The sequence below is a fragment of the Perca fluviatilis genome, chromosome 6 (assembly GCF_010015445.1).
Source record: "Perca fluviatilis chromosome 6, GENO_Pfluv_1.0, whole genome shotgun sequence".
In the NCBI taxonomy this organism is placed as follows: domain Eukaryota; kingdom Metazoa; phylum Chordata; class Actinopteri; order Perciformes; family Percidae; genus Perca; species Perca fluviatilis.
Genome location: NC_053117.1, coordinates 29,558,394 through 29,577,684, shown reverse-complemented (window position 1 = coordinate 29,577,684; position 19,291 = coordinate 29,558,394). Strand labels below are relative to the sequence as shown.

General features: G+C 40.2%; 1 protein-coding gene across 2 annotated transcripts in view; it reads right to left on the bottom strand.

Moving 5' to 3' along the window:
- col27a1b (collagen, type XXVII, alpha 1b) overlaps window positions 1–19,291 on the bottom strand; it is a 69,544-nt gene that overhangs the window by 5,885 nt on the left and 44,368 nt on the right. For both annotated transcript variants that reach the window (XM_039802101.1, XM_039802100.1), the window contains exons 27-51: window positions 19,047–19,100; window positions 18,585–18,638; window positions 15,418–15,471; window positions 14,970–15,014; window positions 14,446–14,490; window positions 14,207–14,260; window positions 12,816–12,869; window positions 12,677–12,730; window positions 11,162–11,215; window positions 10,836–10,889; window positions 8,579–8,686; window positions 8,426–8,479; window positions 8,076–8,183; window positions 7,946–7,999; window positions 4,439–4,492; window positions 3,342–3,398; window positions 3,199–3,252; window positions 3,034–3,087; window positions 2,867–2,920; window positions 2,678–2,731; window positions 2,449–2,556; window positions 2,245–2,352; window positions 1,285–1,392; window positions 1,134–1,187; window positions 124–186 (exon numbers count right to left, since the gene is read on the bottom strand). In XM_039802101.1, the coding sequence (XP_039658035.1) occupies window positions 124–186; window positions 1,134–1,187; window positions 1,285–1,392; window positions 2,245–2,352; window positions 2,449–2,556; window positions 2,678–2,731; window positions 2,867–2,920; window positions 3,034–3,087; window positions 3,199–3,252; window positions 3,342–3,398; window positions 4,439–4,492; window positions 7,946–7,999; window positions 8,076–8,183; window positions 8,426–8,479; window positions 8,579–8,686; window positions 10,836–10,889; window positions 11,162–11,215; window positions 12,677–12,730; window positions 12,816–12,869; window positions 14,207–14,260; window positions 14,446–14,490; window positions 14,970–15,014; window positions 15,418–15,471; window positions 18,585–18,638; window positions 19,047–19,100 (1,614 nt within the window). The remainder of the gene's footprint in view (window positions 1–123; window positions 187–1,133; window positions 1,188–1,284; window positions 1,393–2,244; window positions 2,353–2,448; window positions 2,557–2,677; window positions 2,732–2,866; window positions 2,921–3,033; window positions 3,088–3,198; window positions 3,253–3,341; window positions 3,399–4,438; window positions 4,493–7,945; window positions 8,000–8,075; window positions 8,184–8,425; window positions 8,480–8,578; window positions 8,687–10,835; window positions 10,890–11,161; window positions 11,216–12,676; window positions 12,731–12,815; window positions 12,870–14,206; window positions 14,261–14,445; window positions 14,491–14,969; window positions 15,015–15,417; window positions 15,472–18,584; window positions 18,639–19,046; window positions 19,101–19,291) is intronic.

The following is a 19,291-nucleotide window of genomic DNA, read 5'->3' as shown; positions in this document are numbered from 1 at the left end:
GACACATATGATGGAGCACTACTTATTTTTCATTGGAAGTGTCCACTTTGGGAGATTTCAGTGTACTGGCATTGGCTGAAAGACTGCACCAAGTTACTAAACAATCATTAATCTTCATCTTACCAACAAACCACGTGGTCCTTTTGGTCCCTGTATCCCTGCTGGGCCAATGTCTCCCAGGGGTCCCTAGAAAGACAAATATTTGTAATTTATAATGGTAATTATATGGTAGGTTTAAAGGCTAAACCGGTATTGAATACTTAATTACTTTTGTTGACCGCTATTAGTAACAATTTCAACCCATTTCTCTGCAGTTAGCCAGTGGCACCCATCATCTTAAATGCTAAAATAGAGCACAGTACCACACAATAGTACCATAACAGAAACTCACATCTGAAGTTTGATTAATGTAATAATTCCAAGTGGAAAAGTTTGATAAGAAACTACTGTAAACAACTTCATCTCTCCTCTTATTTGGAAATAGGTCAGTATTGTTGCCGTTACGCGATTACAGCCATATAACATCACTCCAGGACTTGAGATGTTTGAACACTTTGTTTCAGAGCCTGCACTTTGATCTGATGACTTAACTCTGATTATCCTTATTCATTACTTCCGAGTTAGAACAATTACTCTAAACTCCACTGAAACCTGACACAAAGCTCATCTGCTTCACACTCTCGTTCAACTCCCGCAGTAGGAAAATATCCAAGATCACCCTCAGGGTTTTAAATTAAAGAGTGAGACTCCAGGAAAGCCTGTTCTGTTTCTTCAGCTGGCAATAATCTATAGTGCAGCAGTGCTGTAAGTAAAGCAGACTTATGGTGTAGCAGATGTCATCCTGGGGCATGTTACAGTAATACATAACAGCTTTTATATACATTTTTTACTGAAGACAATATAATGTAATGTACCTCCAGATAATTTTAGACATTCAAACTTCACAAAAGTACTTCAACCAAAAGGTGAGTTAAACCCAGAAATGACTTTTTGGGTCATTTTACCTTTCTCAGAGTTATATCATTAGTCTGGCCTAAGAGATAAGAACTTTGTTCAGGCTGGAAAACTTTAACCTTATAGGTCTGACAGTCATCATTTTGGTTGTGAATGGAGCTTGATAGGTGCACACATACCTTTGGTCCAAACAGGCCCAACACCCCTGGAAATCCTTGTTCACCAGTATCCCCCTGGTAAACAAAGGGCAGAAAGTATGGTAATCTTCATCACTGAACAAGCAAAAAAGTTGTCATGTAAAGTAAATGTATTTGACAAATCAGTGCTCACTGGTTGCCCTTTAAGTCCCTGGTCGCCTCTTTTTCCTGGCAATCCCATCCCGCCGATCCAGCCTTTTTCCCCTGATGCACCAGTTTGGCCTGGAAGACCCCTCTCACCCTGGAGAACACACACAAACACACGTAAACACATGCACCTCCTCCACACATTCCACCCAGTAACCTCTGAACAGACACCCAAACAGACCAATAGAAGCCATATGGTCCCTCACTGGCTTCCCACCAACAGACACTTCTAATTGCATTTAGTAGGAAGCACCACTGCAAAGAACTGAACCCGGATCTCAACTGTGCTGGTGCCTTTTCCCCTACATGACTATGGTGACCCTTAAAATCTGTTTTGAAAGTTTCATTATCACAAGATGCAGTAGAACTACAGTTTACCTTATAACAAACTGTCCAAATCCAATAAATGTTTGGGTGTAGATGACCAACATATGACCAAATCAGAATGCAACTTTATTCCCTAACCATGAGCAGTGAGGTGACAAATTGCCTGATATCAACAAATAAAGCCTCTGTGTTGCTCACAGTCATGCACATGTGAATTTAATCTTATATTGGCAAAGCCATGCAAATTAAGACCGTGCCAACTCATATAATATTTACAACACTAACTTCCTAAAAGTATTTATTTGAATATGAGGTCTTTAGAGATGTGGTTTAAATACTCTATGCAGAGTTTGGCATTTGAGATCAGAAAACACTCCAAACATTAAGGCAGCACTGTGGCGCCAAGGGAGACAACCCTGGCAGATTAAAGCTGAGCTGGCAATTTCCACTTGATATTGGCAATAAAATTGCCCGCATTTTGAGATATAAAAAGAGCTTGTGCTATAGACTAACATTAAGTTCTTTGTGAATAAGATCAAGACTTTCTAAGCTTACTCTCTAAGCTCAAGCAAGTTAAGTGAAGAAGAAACATTACAAATTGTCCACCCATTATTCTTACCTTTTGTCCAAAGGAGCCTTGACTTCCAGGAAGCCCTGTCACACCAGTTGTACCCTGCTGCCCAGGTTTGCCAGGTAAGCCCACTTCTCCATCTTCTCCCTGCTCCCCCTAAACACACAATATGGTTGGTGAACAATAATGAGAGCTGGTTTTGGGATCGTTGGATTTTGTATTTGACCGGTGCACCACTGACAGCGTCCTCACCTTGACACCTTTATTTCCATCTTTACCAGGCAGCCCATCCATGCCAGGTAGGCCCTCAATTCCCTCCCTGCCAACAACTCCCCGTGGGCCAAGAGGACCCTCTGGACCCTTGGAAAAGACAATCGGAAATGTTTACGTCAAAGCTTGCATTGGTTTTAAATAGTATCATGTAGCTCGACTGTGAGTTATGTCTGATTTTATAGTAAGACAAGTAATGCATCCAACTCACTGGTGGTCCTTTGGTCCCAGATGTGCCTCTCGCCCCTGATTTTCCTATCTGACCCTGGCGCATAAAGAGTTCATGTTCCACAGTTCTGACATGGTTGCACGGCAGAAAATACAGTCCAATAATATTGCGTGAAGTAATTGAGTTTTCTAATACAAAAAAACAATCATGCCACTATTTTTATGTCCTTACTTGGTCACCTTTGGATCCTTTCAGCCCTGCTTGTCCCTTTGGCCCAGGATGTCCCTAAAACGATCATTACTGTTTGATTTGAATTACACCGATTGTGTTTGGACAATTTGACAACCTGTCTATACATCGGAGTTTTACATTTTAAGAGACATAAATAAGATACTTACAGGAAGCCCTGGGGCACCAGCTTCACCTCTCTTTCCATCAACACCTATTTGACCCTGAAAAACATAATTTTCTGCATTTCAATCTAAAGAACATCACTTAAACCTAATTGACACTATACCTGAAGAACAGAGCAAACAATGTGCTGGTTTTCTAAAGTGACTTACAATGTGTCCGAGGTCACCTGGCTCTCCTCTCTCTCCTCTGTTTCCAGGAGGACCCTGGGTTCACATGGAAACAAAATGATGAAACAATCCCGACCACCACTAACAAACGACACAGGACAAACGGGTAGGTGTAAGAAACTCACTCTGTCACCTTGGGGACCTGGCTGACCTTCTACCTTGCTGTCGTCTCCCTGTTCACCCTAAACAAGCGATATATAGACACAGACAAACAACCACAATCAATGGAGTTTCCCTTGAAACCCAATGGTCTGTGCAAAACCAATGCATGTTTTGGTTGAAAGAGTACAACAATGGAAATTCTCTTTATGAATGGCAAATCATTTCATGCGCTATTAGCCAGAATGATCCCATTTCACATAAATGGAGCCAATGTCTGTTTCAGGGTCTATGGGAATCATTAAACAATAACCACGGATGTGTGTATGATTTTAATAGTCATGTGTGGTGCATGTGTCAAATAAAATACATAAATGAAGAGCCCAACAGGCATCTAAAAGAATAATAATAATTAGTGATGGCCAGGGGCCGAGCAAAACTGACACTTACAGGAATGCAAGCAATATAATGTAGCATCCATGCTTTTAATATACCTGTGATAAAGATCTGTATTTATCCGCAGCATGTTTTAGTGCCAGGGTTACCTGGCTCTATCAATTGACAATCATACATATTTCAACGACCCGTGTGATAGCATGAAACTGTTTTAATTAGAAAGCAAGCACAGCCATTATTTTGTGGATATTGGCAAAGAGAAAATAACAAATATCCACATCCCAGATGGCTCCTGCCCAGGGACTACAAAAAATGTGAATTAGCGCCTCACTAAACTCTAGTGCAGTGTGTTCTATTGTGTGCTGTTATGTCAAATAAACACAAATGATGTAGCTAATATGCCCCAAATCATAAGCAGACCAGTTGCTTGGCTAATTATATGCATTTGACAGCACTGAGTTAATTGAATGTGTCCTAGTTCACATCATGGATCTATTAGATCTAATTAGGGTGACTTTAGGAATACTGGAAGGACAACAAGACAGACAGAGGATGCACTAATTAGGGACACAACTGAAGTACCAATGCAAAAACGGACCACTAAGACAACGAGTTGCCTGATAGTTTTACATTGTTAAATAATGCAACCATTACAGGCCTGCAGAGATCTAGACACAATCAAAGTGCAGACAGCTATTAGGGACAGCATGTAAATGTGGTAATGTACCTTTTCACCTTTTGGCCCAGGAGGTCCCAGGGGGCCCTGCATTCCCATGTGACCCTATAACAAAAAAAGAGTTTGTGACTGTAACCTTCACCCCCAATTTACTGTGTGAAATATTACGTTTGTGATGTAGAGAAACACATGGAGGTGAGGTAGTCCAGGTCATCGCTTCATCTTTTATTGCCATGGAGAATGCAATTTTGTGATTCATTAGTCAAGTTGTAGTTATGTGTGTCAGCAATTTGATTACACACTCTACAGTCGTCTTAAATCTGCAATGAACAATTTTTTATCCTCAATCTACTATGTGCATACACAGGTAATGACCAGTAAGATTGCTATTCATCATCAGTTTTGTACAAGCAATAAGAGAAAGTTTGTTTTAAAAAAATGAAAAGCTTCTTCACCACCCCAATCCTTTAACTGGCACGTCTTCTTCGTTGGTATGGGTAGTTAGAAGAGAGGTACATATAGGTAGCTGCTAGCATAAAAGGCTTGCTAGAAAATGCTGCATCACTCTATCATCACTATTTGTTTGCTTTTATTTGTTTGTATGGCCTCCAGAGAACATTAATAAGTTGTTTTGATGTCTACTTTTTGCCTTGTATTGGTCAAAGATAAGACAAAAAAATCATTAAAAAATTATAAGGTTATACCTCTATCCACAATGCCATTAATCAAGATAATTAAATTGTAACCCTGGTGTATTTATCACACAGACAGACAGACAGAACTACACAATAGAGTAGAGGATTCCCCCGACTGTGGAGTGAAGAGGAAGAACAAAATACCAACAAATGAGATTCAGCCTGTGATTCATCAACACCAGAACAATGCAAGCACAGTATCTACTCGCAAGCCAATAGTGTCATTCAATAATGTTCTGTATGAAATATAAACCCTGATGAAACACCTTACAAAAATCAATCCAGGCTTGGTTGTGAGTAACTAAGCATTTCTTGGTGTAAAAATTTAGAAATAATATCAAGAGAAAATCCCACACACTAAATGGACCCCAAACTGATTCACTGAAAACAGCTATGATGTTTTCACATTGTGGGCCCTATCTTGCACTCAGCGCAATTGCCTTTGTACACCGACGCATGTATCATTCCTATTTTGCACCCGACGCACAGCGGACTTTTCCCTCCACAGACGCACGTCGGTAAATTAGGGAATGTATTTGCGCTCCCGGGGGGGCGGTTCAGCGAAAAGAGGAGGCATGTTCAGGCGCAAACGTTCCCTGGTGCTATTTCGCTGTTTCAGAAAACAATTCCACCACAGACCAGGAAAAATCTGGTCTAAAGTCAGTGGCGCTAGTCTAAAGTCTAAAACCATACATAATTACAAGGAAAAATATTCCTGAAAATGCGCTTCAGGTGTTTGGATAGGTCAGGAGACACTTACAGTACAGTCCTCAAAAAGTCGCAGCATTCTTTGTGGCTTGTTGTGTTTTATACAACATTTCCATGAATCATGGATGTGTTGATGACATAAATGAGGAAATATTAGAGGACTTAACGTCCAGGAACCTAAGGCCATTTTTACAATTCCTTTTCCGTCTGGTTTTATTTTCTAAAAAAGCTTGTAAAACATCAACCCTGTTGTCTATAGTCAATCAATGTACATCATTTCTTTCAGGAAAAACTGGGCTATTAGAATATTTGAGCTGTAGTGAGGTCAATTGAAAGTAAAAAAAGGTTGTATGACCTTAAAAACAAATATATAAATAAAACGGAAAATGAATCTCACAGATATTTATTGATATCACACACAGAACAATAAAAGCTAAGCCAATCTCCTGTCTAAATCAGTTCCCATATGTCTTGGGTGTCAAACTGTGAAGAAATAAACATTATAACTTATATAGTTGACAAAATATATAAAATTTTTCAAAGAAAGTCAAGACGCTTTTGCCAATAATCAAAATAATAATGTTCAAATGTATGTTGATACACACACACAGCAAGCATTTGTGTTGTCTAAAACAGTTATCCTATATATTTGGAGTCATCCAGTGCAAAAATAAACATAATGAACATTATAACTCACATAAATGACAAACTATTTACATTTCTTCAAAAAAGGCCCAAATGTATCCCAAATATCTAAACAGTGACGCCATTCTTCTCTGTAGAACGGTCATAGACCGTAGTTATCTCTTCTTCACTTTACTCTTTGTTCTCGCTCCTATTTCCTGGAGTGAACTCTCTTTTCGACTATATACTCTTTGTGTGATGGACCTGCCTTCCCATTGGTTGAAAAACGTCAAAACAGTCTTGCAAAGCATCATGGGAGATTTATACTAGACTGTAGCAGCCGATAGCACAGAGCTAGCGGCAGAAATGATGGAAAATTGATAAATTACGGACATCGAGTGGATAAATCTTGGATGTAAGTTTGGATTTATTGCTGAACAACTCTGAAAAAAGGCACAAGTTCCAGGCTGGATAGAAAACCTTCTGCAAAGGCTACGAAGACAACAAAGACACCCCCATGACGGCTAGCTTCTTAGCTTCTAGCTGGAAAAAACGGTAAGAAGATCGATAAAAGTTTCATTAAATAATCTAAATATTAATTGGAGGTGCCGTGTGACGTCGTGGATGATCCCGTAGGGCTCTGAGGGTTTTAAGGAGACGTGATGTTGAACTATGGTGGGATTGGACACTCCGGTGGGATCTGGTCCGGGAGTGGCAATGCGCTCCTGGAGTAGACGGAGATGGAGTGGGGGGAGGAGGAAGGGGCACAACAGGAGCAGGTGGTGCGTTTGGAGGCCCACGCTCCATGGCTGCAGCAATCCTCTCCAGACTTGATGATATGCGCCCGAGAGGCTGCAGCAACATCGCCACCCGCTCAAGACGGGCATTTATTACTTTGCCGCATCCCGGACAGCTCCCGCTGGCGTGCGCCAGGCAAATCCGCCGTCATAATAGCAATCCGCCATGGAACAAGCGCGCCTGCTCTTAAAGGGAATGTGAGATGATGCTCTCATTGGTTTATTGCACGATACGCCCAAACCACACCTAGCTACTTCAGACCAACCCATTTTAGATTTGCGTCGGTCGCAAGAGTCATTTATCCCGCCGGTATAATAGCAACAGCGCCCGAGATCCGCCCACAAAGCTACTTGCGTTTCACATTTGATACTTGCGTTTCAGATCGTTAAAACAAGGCCCTACATCTTCATCAGGTAACGTACCTGACCTGTCAACAAGGCAACCTACTTGTATTTGTTTTTTTACCTACACACCCCTGATTATATTGTGCATAGACTACTATGTGGCATAAAAATAGAAATATAAAAAGCTTTCTTTCCATACAATAAATTAAATATAAATAGAGAAAGAAGGCCTTTCTTTTAAATGCTTAATAATGTTGATTGTCACTGTTTTTAACATTTATGAATAGACAGTTAGATTAAAGCCTTTTGTAAGGTTTTGGAAGTGCTGTAGGCCCCTCACTTTCATAACATCCTGCAATGAAATTGCATTATGTCATCACTGTGCTTACCTCGTAACCTGATATGCCTGGATCTCCTTGTTGGCCCATTCTCCCCGGGGCACCCTGGGGAAATGTATGTATTTAGCACACATCCACCAACAACCAAGCAAGTCCTTTAAACCATCTGTGGATGTCTTACCACTGGCCCGATGGTTCCTCTCGTCCCCTTCTGTCCGACAAACCCCATTACTCCCTGCTCACCAATTGACCCCGTCTCACCCAGGTGGCCTTGGTGACCCTTGCTCCCCTGGAGAGAGGCCATCAATGATCAGGTATGCAGTGAGAGTGCAAACTTCCCCAAACAGTTGTATGGGTAGTTTGACAATTCAAACATTTAACACTGAAAGTCAATTTGATGAGCACTTCCAATGTCAAGCGTATGTAGGTTACGGACCACTGCAGCAGAGAACCACTTGTACAAGGCAGTAAATTGAGAGACATCCCAGAGTAAAAGGTCTACTGAAGCCCAAAGTAAGCGAACTGACAAACCTTTTCTCCTAGTTTTCCTCTTTCACCAATTTTGCCAGGTTTACCCTCCTGACCCTGGTAGAAGAAAATCGAACAGGGTTGTAAGTTGACAAAAAAGAACCGTCTTTGTTTGGGAATTGAATTAAATTTGGAGTTGGCTGCTGAGACACTCACCCTTACACCAACCAGTCCGGGAGATCCAAGAGGTCCTTCTTTTCCTTTTACACCGATTTCCCCCCTGTCTCCTATAGTGCCTTCTTGACCAGCATCCCCCTTGTCCCCCTGAGAAGAGTAGTACAAGTCCAGTTAAAAAGGTGATCGCAGAGTTGCGGTAGCATAGCCAGGATTTTGGCCTGTTAAATAAAATATTCAGACTGTAACAATCATTATTTATATCTAATAAAAACTGTTCACAAGTCAAAAATAGTAAATACATAAATGACAAACAACCTTCACTAAATGTAATATATCAATGTAAGGTCTGTCTGTGCTTCAGGTTTCCATGATATTCCACATTATCAACTGGCCCACTGTCTGCAGAAAGGTTATTGCAAAGCCTGGGGTTCCACAACGATGAAGCAACGGAGCTCGGCCCCCCATATTCCCCCATGAATTTTGATAGTGGAACAGTCAGTAAAGGCCTGATCCGATGATTGTAGAGTCCTGCCTGTCGAGTATGGTGTTAAGAGTCTACCAATTTGAGCAGCAGCAGTAGGTTGTGAATAAAAACTTAAATGTGATCTAGTATTCACGCGCCGCAAAGACATGAGGCCAGACCAGTGGAGATCTGAGCTCTACAGCAGGCTTCACATAAAAGTCTTGATGCAGCATTCTGAACTAGCTGCAGTTCATACAGTGGCAGCTTAGACATGTAAACAGAGAGTTACAGTAGTTTAGACAGTGTTAGACAAAAGCATTTATTAGTGAGACACAACAAGCTGTAGTTTGGAAATATTTCTAAGATGGAAAAAAAAGAATGTTGGCCAAACAACACTTCATAGCAGACAAGCAGTTTTGTATACGGCTAACATGTCCAACTGACATAGATTAGTTCAAGGGAAATGTATAGCAAGGCCCGTCTGTGTAACACAAGAGTAGGAAACAAGACCCAAAAGGATAATGGTCTGTCCAAGTGGAAATATTTGAATAAAAAAAACAAGACTGGACAGAGAATTCAGCCCTTTGGAACATGAATGCATGACTAAAAGGAGCAGAAGTAGAAAGATAATTCCATACAGAAGCTGAGAAACACCTGTCGGGAAGACAGGATAAAGACCAGCGCAATGTGGTCCCACCTACTGAATATTCTAGTGAACAGCATGAAGTATACAACACACAGACAAACCTGTAGTTCGATTTTCTGTTAAGATATGGTTTTAGTTTTGACTTCACATTAAATTCTCAGTAGCCTCTGCTGTATTTCAAGTCCTGTATCCAAAATCCACCTTGTTTCTTCAACTTGTTCTCCCTCTTTCTCCCCATTTCCTGGTCACCCTGCTTAACCTAGGCAGCCTAATGATACGATCCCAATAAACAAATATGGCTTCTCTCTGAAGCAGCTGATAATGCAGATATACAGTAAAACAGGATTTTGCTATTTGGTAAGACCCACTTGACACTATGCCTGGAAACAAGAATTAGGTATTGAATTAGCTACAGACTGCTGAGAGGAGGCAGTCAAAATAATGTTAAAATCCTCCAATTATTTGTTGAATTTCTATTTTAAATTGCACAGAGTAATAAAACAATGAACCATGACAATGCACTGATTTTCATTTCCCTAATAGTTAACAACACAAGCTGCAAATCCCTTTTGAGCTGCCCTTTTCCATCAATGAGCTGCACTGTGGCCAAGCACCCCTCAAAGTAGTTTACTCTCCAAACTAACAGAAAACGTCCTGTAGAGCTGAACAGACTCTCAGGTTGAGTCTATTCTAATCCTCAGTGTTCTCTGTGCTCACAGTTTACCACTTTCTCTAAGCCAAACAGTGTTTGTGGGTCTGTCAGCCATACATTCAGTAGTCTGGTTCTGCTGAATAGGCGGACACTCTGTGCTCTCCATCTTGTTTTTCTGTCACAGTACTTGCCAGAATTTAGAGCTTTTAAAATAGCCCCACTATCTGTTTCACTAAGCGCCAACACAATGCGGCTCCAACTGTACAAAGGCCAATACCTCACAAACAATAGACGACTGGCCCTAATTACAATAAGCTGCTACAGTAAACTGGAGAGTTCGCTGGGTTCACAGACATATAGGAATCAGGAGAGAATTAATCCATAGTTATTGACAGCAATTTGATTACAGGCCAAAGTCTTGAAGCAATGTTTTACATTTACTGTGGGCCTTCACACTAAAAAAACCATTTGGCTTGTTAAAGTTATGAATAAATCAAATTTTAAGTTACAGTATGTCTTATATTTTTTAACTTGCCTTGGCTCCATCAGATCCACTCTGTCCAGGGTCCCCATCAATGCCTGGCTCACCCTGATAGACACATCATAAAGATATTATGGCTGCAATATATTTCAGTGTTATGAGGACAGTGATCACATGAAACAAAAACAAATGCGTAGCAAGCCAAACTGGCAAATTGGCAAAACTGTATTTAAGTACAATTTGAAAAAGAAAGGAACCACTTGGTTTACTCTGTGTTGCAGGTTACATATCTACTTACATATTTTTGAGGGCTTGCCGAAATAAATCAAGTGCACTTTAACTCATGAAGACTCTACAGAAAGAAAACATGGGATACTCACTCTCTGGCCAATCAAACCCTGCTCCCCGATGTTGCCAGGTAGACCGATTGCACCCTGTCAGGAAAAAGAAGCATGATGGTTATGTCATTGGTGAAGTGTTCACCAATGACATCTCTTGATGTATAGCCTTTGCTTCCACCATGGTTGTTTTTTGAGTAACATTTTTTTTATTAGTAAGCACATTAATCACATTTTGTAGTTTTTATTTGATTTCCACATAGGTAGGTAAGAATAACCTTTCTCAGTTTTACATTGCCAAGATTTCAGGCAATTGCAAAACTGGAGAAGTTGATTTCTGATTACCTGTTTTGTTTCCAATACAACTGCTAATAGGAGTTCCAATGCCTAGGTAAGTAGAAGCAGTGGGCGAATGGCATTAAAGAGCTCATATTATGCTAATTTTCAGGTTCATAATTGCATTTAGATGTTTTACCAGAATAGTTTTACATGGTTTAATTTTCAAAAAACACCGACTTTTTGTAGTACTGCACATTTCTGCAACTCCTCTTTTCATCCTGGGTGTTGAGCTCTCTGCTTTAGCTACCGAGTGAGGCATTTCACTTCTGTTCCATCTTTGTTTGGAGTCGCACATGCGCAATACCTAGGTAAGGACTACTAGCCAGTCAGAAGCAGAGTAGGGCAGGGCCTGACCATCAAGCTAGTGTGATCCAAAACATACCGCTTCAGCTGGTAACCTATGACTTTGGCTCAGCCGTACAACCTAGACTGGAGCAAGACGTTGCAGGGTAAGTTATTTCAATTTTAACAAAGTGTTTCAAACGTAACGTTTTAATTCTGCACTGTCTCCTGGACGTGGCGATACAACTATCTGAACTCTTCGTGCCTCTGCTCTAACTAACTTAGTTTGAGGACGTGCCACACTAGCAGCTAGGTGAACATTATAACGTGCGTTACCTAGTGACGCAGCATTTGTCACGAAAGTAAATGCCAGACTACAATAGAGCTGTTTGGAGCAGTTCATGAAAAAAACATTTGTGTGGGAGATGGTAAACTCCCTTTAAGGGGGACTTTGGGCTTTTTCACTTTGTAAACCTATTACATGCACACACACAAAAAAATAACACAATAAAGGAAAGGGAAAAAGCCAGAAAGCATAATATGAGCACTTTAAGGCATACCACAGCCACACGTAAGTAGTTTATACAGTTTTGGTCACATACCTAGTTTCATGAACCTTCATGCAATTTAACTTAGCTATCTTGTTAGTTAGGTACCTAACTTCTAAGCCAACCTGCTTAGTAAACAGTAGTTACATATCACTCTCCCAATGCCAGTAACAAATAATCCTGCTAATAATTTCTGTACAAAACATAATTTCTGTGCGTTCTTTTCTTCTTTGACCCCCGCCCCCCCCAAATGGCATAACCATTTCCTGCAGAAAAGGCTATTGTGATGTCATCATCTCACACACATGTTCATGGTGTGAAACACAATCACAGGTACACTTTCACCAGCCCGATATCTCAATAATCAACAGCATATCATCATCTTCACCTTCTCTCCAGGTTCACCAGACAGTCCTCTCTCTCCATCCTTCCCTGGCAGCCCCTGTCAACAACAATTACAGCCTTTAGTATTCTGTGCTAACGTAAAAGTCAGTAGGAGTTTACACCAGCTGTGTGATCAAACTCACCCTCGGCCCCATCTCCCCCAGTGGCCCAATCGTTCCTGGTGGCCCTGTTGGTCCCTGCAGCGACAAAACAAAAGCACCAATAAAAAGGTTAGGAGTACTTTCTAATCTTGGACAAATGCTTCTGAAAGTGACAGTAAAGGAGGAAAATGTGAAAAGAAATAAGAATCAGGCAGAAAGTGTGGATTTGTGGAGATAAGTTAATCTGCAGGGCTAAGAGCCTTCAAAACACTGAGCCAAAGATTCTGTAAATGATGGAAACAGGCCTGCTGTTATAGAGACCCATTCAGGCTACAATAAAGCTGCCTTTCCAGGAAGGGAATGCTGTAAATCAAATTGTCTCGGATTGACTACTCTGCTTGTGTCTGTGAGACTTGGACAGAATGAGAGAGAGAGGATTAGGTTGTAAAGGGCTTTTTGACCAGGATATAGGGTTTCTAGGAAGCACTGAATAAAAGGGGAAAATCAGTGTTTGTATGCAAAGGGAAAGAAGAAAGAATAGATCACAGTAGGTGCTGGAGAGCCACAGGTCATTATACATAATGAGATACTATGGTGTCTGCCTATAAAGGAACACGCCAACTTATTGGGAATTTAGCTTATTCACCGTAACCCCCAGAGTTAGACAAGTCGATACATACCCTTCTCATCTCCGTGCATGCTGTAAGGCTGTCTGACGGCTCCAGCGGCATCAGCCCATCACAGAACAGGCAGGTGAATGGTTCCAGTAATCCTACTGCTCGACGAAGTGACAAATAACTGCTCAACATGTTCCTATTTACCTGTTGTGATTTGTACAGTGGCGTGTACAAAAACAACGTAACATGAGACACCACCACCTTCTATCCGAAAACAAACCGGGAACTATATTCTGCGGGCGGAAGAATATAGTACTTGGCGGAGTGATATGCTCGCAGCAAGCCTGTCTGAGAGTATATTCGGTTTGTTTACGGTTGCAGAAGACGGCTGTGTCTCATGTTACGTGTTTTGTTTATTGTGCAGATGCGACAAATCACAACATGTAAACAGGAACATGTTGGCATTATTTTGTCACTTATTCGGAGCAGTAGACTAGTTGGAACCATTCACCTGCAGGATCTGTGCTAAGCTAAGCTAATGCTGGAGCCGTCAGACAGCATTACAGCACGCACGGAGATGAGAAGGGTATGTATCGACTTGTCTAACTCTGGGGGTTACGGTGAATAAGCTAAAGTCCCAATAAGTCGGCGTGTTCCTTTAACATATGCTGTAACTTCTGCAACCATATTTTTACATAATTGAACCAGATGGAGTGAAAAAACACAGAGAAAAAACATTAGCATAGAAGGTATTTGATAATGGGGTTGATTCTCAAATATGTAACCAAAATTAATGTAAATAAATAATAAACTCACTGGCTCTCCTGCAATTCCTTTGGCCCCTGGAGGTCCCGAGGGTCCGTGAACACCCTGAAAACAGCACGGCCAATTATAACACATACACTAGTATTCATGCACATGTTGAAATTCAACAACACCCACTAGAGTAACAGTTTGCCACACGCCTCACTCATCCACCAGTGTTCCCCAAAATGAGTCCACCCCAAAAATCAAGACTGACCTAAAAGAGACCTCTGTTAGCCCCAATCACTTACTGGAAATCCCTTAGGCCCAGCTTCACCTGGCTCGCCAAGCTTTCCCTGCAGCAAAATGACACATGGAAAAATAAGTTCTACTCTCAGAGGATAACATTGAGTTAGATTTAAATGGTGTTGTTTGTTATTACAACAACATGTCAAAACCACAAGGGGATAACCAGGCACAGTCAGCATAAGACTGGGGCTCAGTTCACTTTCTTGTGTGTTCGATTGGATTGGAGGAGCACCATAAACAACAGCACAGTTGTACCAGATGGAGATGTGCATCCTACATGATTATGTATTATTATGTAACATCAAGAACACAGTTTATACCAAACTGTATGAATGCTTCTCTGTGCATGCGTTCATGAGACTATTGTACTCTTCACTAGGACAAGCGTATCAACATCACTCTATTTATCCTGGATACTAATTCCTCGAGAACTTCAAAAGGCCAAATGTAACCCTGATTGTGCTAATACTGCTAATAATGTCATTACTGTTAAGAGGGGAAAGTAAAGTAGTTCAATTTTTCCTACCATCTCCCCGGGGAGGCCCAATTTTCCTGGTGGACCATCAGGGCCCTGCAAAGAAAACATCCAACTCAGTTAACTGAGCTCTCTGAAATCCCCTAGAGTTAAAATGTTCCCCACTGCCAAGCACAACCAGCACCATCAATATGTTAGTACTCTTTGATTTAAGGTTCTGTTGTTAGATTTGCAGCTAACAGAGAGCGTCCTCTAAAGATTCTTCAGATGTTAAAAATAGTTGCTTGTTAAAGTTCTCATGCTTTTGTTTATCCTAGCTTTCAATGGGACATATTTGATGTGTGCAATTAGGAAGTTGAAGCACAGACATTTCTCTAAGGCAGTTTCGGCATGTAAAGTAACATTATCAATAAAAGAGCCACAAACTGGAACTAAATCTGAGACTCTGAACATGGTTTATTAACCGCTCTCGACTTTGACTTTCTGACCATGTGCTCACCTTTACTCCAGTGGACCCTTTCTCCCCCACTGGGCCATCAGGACCCCTCAGACCCTGTAGAAAAAAATTTAAATTTTCACTAATGGAAAGCTTGGGCAAATCTGGCCTTTAACCGACCTAAGGCACACGTTGTTTAACATATTAAGTCAATGAATTTGGGCTCTTAATCTCCATTTTTGTCATCCCTATTGAGTGGAGCCTGGGAGGCAGTTCTCTTGGTTTCATTGTGGTTTAGCCCACATAGAAGAGACGTGAATTAGCTCCGAAGCATGCCCTATCCACAATGTGTAGACTTTGTCCCCATTTTTCCACGATCACACACAGTGGCAGCGCCTGCACACTGCCATTATTGTAAAGACGCCTTGGGAAAAGGTCAAATCCTGCAGCTGATTCATCCTCGCCTATAAAATTCAACCAAAATATTCACTGTCAGAAAACATTAAAGGACTGACTGTGTCTTTTGCTGGTTGTTCATGTAAGCATCTTATATAAAAGTGATTTAAACCGAGTCAAAGCAGAATACGGCTCCTACCTATACAAAGCCTTGACATTTTCAGTGCTGCTTGGTAATAACCAGACTGTAAATATTAATTATTATTAATATTAACAGTCTATGGTAATAACAGACAGATTTGTTCAAGACTGTTGTTAAGAGACTGAAACGTAGATGTGTTTACTTAGGAGGGACACTATTATATATTTTTTTGTGGCTGTGTACGATTGATGACAGTTATCAGAATTGTGAAATGTGTTAAAATATGAAGTAAAGATATTAATTACATCTAATAAGCTTTCTGATCATCCAAACAAGTATTTTGAAATATTACATAAAAAACTGACCTTTTGTGCTAGCTTTTTTTTTTTCTTCTTTTTTTAAGATTTTGTAATGGCATTTTAGGCATTTATTAGATAGGACAGCTTAAGACATGAAAGGGGAGAGAGAGTGGGAACGACATGCAGCAAAGGGTCAGAATCGAACCCGTGACTGCTGCGTCGAGGATTAAGCCTCTTTATATGGGCGCACGCTCTACCAGGTAAGATACCCAGACGCTCTCTGCCGGCATTTCAATAACTTTTGTTGTTATACAAAGACATCAAAATTAAACTGAAATTGGTAACTTCCCTGAAAAAGTCATTCTAGTTCATAGAATGACCCGTTTTGTCTAATAATGAATTACATTTGCCCATAAGAGGGATAGTGTTACTTTTTTCAAGTGCAATTAAAATGTTCTCTTATCAAGACACACCTTTATTGTACTAGGGGAGTCATCTGTCACTGTCACCTAAACTCAAAATAATCTTTAAAAAGCACATACGTTTTTGGAGGGGAAAACAATATGGACTATATGACTTATAAGAACAACATGTTTTATAGTGCAGAGACATGTACCATCCATCCATCCTTCCACAATCAGTTTTTCAGATTAATTCAACCCCAACAGACACATTAGCTGGACACTTACTTACTTTCCCCCATGCTTTTTTTTTTTTTTTTTATAAAGTGCACCAATTTAAAGGCGTTTTACTGAAGAGTTCAGTAAAACGTACAGTTTCAGTCAGTTTGGATGGGGACGTAGGAATTTTTAAACAAAATTGAATGACATGGGTGACATGATGCTTAAGTATGACTGAAGTATGACTAAACCCTCTTACGGTAAAAATTAAAACCATAACAAGATATAGGAGCAAACTAGAAGTAACAGGATTGGATACATCAATACATCCAAGTAGCTGTCACTACTTTTCTTGGAATCCTATGATTAATTTATTGTGCTGCAGTGCACATATTGCTTTCACTCAGACCACATCTTTTACATGTGTGCCCTGAGGAATAAAGCTATTATCTTCTTTTTATCTTTTTGTTTTGTTCTTAGATTTCTTTATTTAAAAGGGACAACGCACATTAATCAACATGAGCACAAAATCCAACATGTAAATATGCCAGATTTAGCCATGCAGGCTAATTTTAATCTGCAGTCCCTATATCACAATTTTAATAACAAATCATTAGGCACAGGAATAGTTTGTTACTGTTGTTTTCACAATTCTTGTTGACTGGGAATTATTTCAGACAGTGTTATAAGGAGACTGGAGTATAATTGTGCTGGTATTAATTCTATTTCCCAAAGCCTTAATGTAATTTTAAGCTATTATAGTTATTAATATTACATTTGTGACTGCTTGTGATGTCAGGAACGCCATGTTAAACCAATCAAAATGAAATGTCTTAATTATACCACTTATTCATGTTAGATCAATTATTCATTCAGTCCAATAATCCTGCTGTGCAACTATGGGCTATTTTCCCAAAGTAGAAAACTAAATTATGGAAAAGCCAGTGAACACAGGAATCATCCTGAAATAATGGCAGACACAGCAACACACATTTCCTGTACAGAAACTTCAGGGTGTTTTGTAGAGCTTCTTAGCATGTCTGACTTGTTAACCACATGTTCAGAATCAACTTGTTGTTACTATGTACACATACAGTATATAGTAATTTATGTTTATTTTATGTTTTAAGTCTCTTTTCTTTGGATAAGTTTGCTAAGCAATCCTTGCTGTGGTGTTTTTGCTCAGCACTTCTAAGAGATTTAATTATCTGTGGATTTTATTAGTGAAGTTTAGAGCTCCTCTGCTTTGTGCTCTTTCATGGTCTGTTTTTCTCATCTTACCTACTGTAACGTTACACAGTTCTTCCCTTTATTTCAAATAAAATATTGTTGCTGCTGCTGGGGATGAAAAATACATGATTTCCTATACAGGAAAATGTAATCTTTCTTGGGTAACACCTACCAGCAAATATAAAACAGGACTTAAAACAGTACAGACAGGCAACGCGTTCACAATGACAATTCTATCATGCAGATGTTTAGCAGGCATGTTCAACATCTTGGTTTACCGTGTTAGCATGCCAACATTTGCCAATTAGCACTGAACACAAAGTAAGCTGAGGCTGGGGATCACGAATGTCTTGATAAAATGTCATGGCGATCCATAAGATAGCTGTTGACATATTTTAGTTTGGATCAGAGTGGCCATCCCTAGAGCGTTGATGCTAATTTAACGAACTGAATTGATTTGTTGCGTCATATTATTTGGTAACAAACATGAGTTATGTGTCACCTAATGGGAATATAATATTATAACCAATTTGAGACACTTACCCTCCTGCCTTTGGGTCCTCTGATGCCAATGGATCCCTGTGAACCAAGAGGCCCCTGAATGTGTGTGAAAAAATAGTCTTTGAGTTTGACTATAGCAAACTATGGAAACTAAGATACAAGAGACAGCCTTCTAAGTAAGTGGTTCCCAAAGTGGGGTCTGGAGACCCCCAGGGGTCCTTGAGGGACCTATAATTCTAACCATAAATAAAACAATGACAGAATGTATGGCTATGTTGGTGATGGGTTTTATACACTTTTTGTAATAAAACGTCTAAAAGCAAAAATCCTATCAGATGGGGCACCCTGGGACAAAATCTTATTGAATAGGGGTCCGTGGTCTAATTTGTGTCAGTTTAGGGGTCCTTGACATGAAAAAGTTTGGGAACCACACAACAGGCCAGTGTAGTCTCTGGTTTACATTCAGTGCACATACAGCTGGGACAATGATAACAGTAAACTTACTGGAATCCCTTGCAGTCCAGGTGGCCCCGTCACTCCAGGTATACCAGTGTGACCCTGATGGACACAACATTACTCAAATGACATCTATATGATTTATTTTACAGATTTCCGACAAAACTGAATGGCCTTATATTATCTGCCTATTAGATGATTCTTATCGATTCTTATTCTTAACTTGAATCAGTCCCCAAACATATCACACCCCCAGCCCTTACGTATGTACAGTACAACTAAATTCCCCCTGG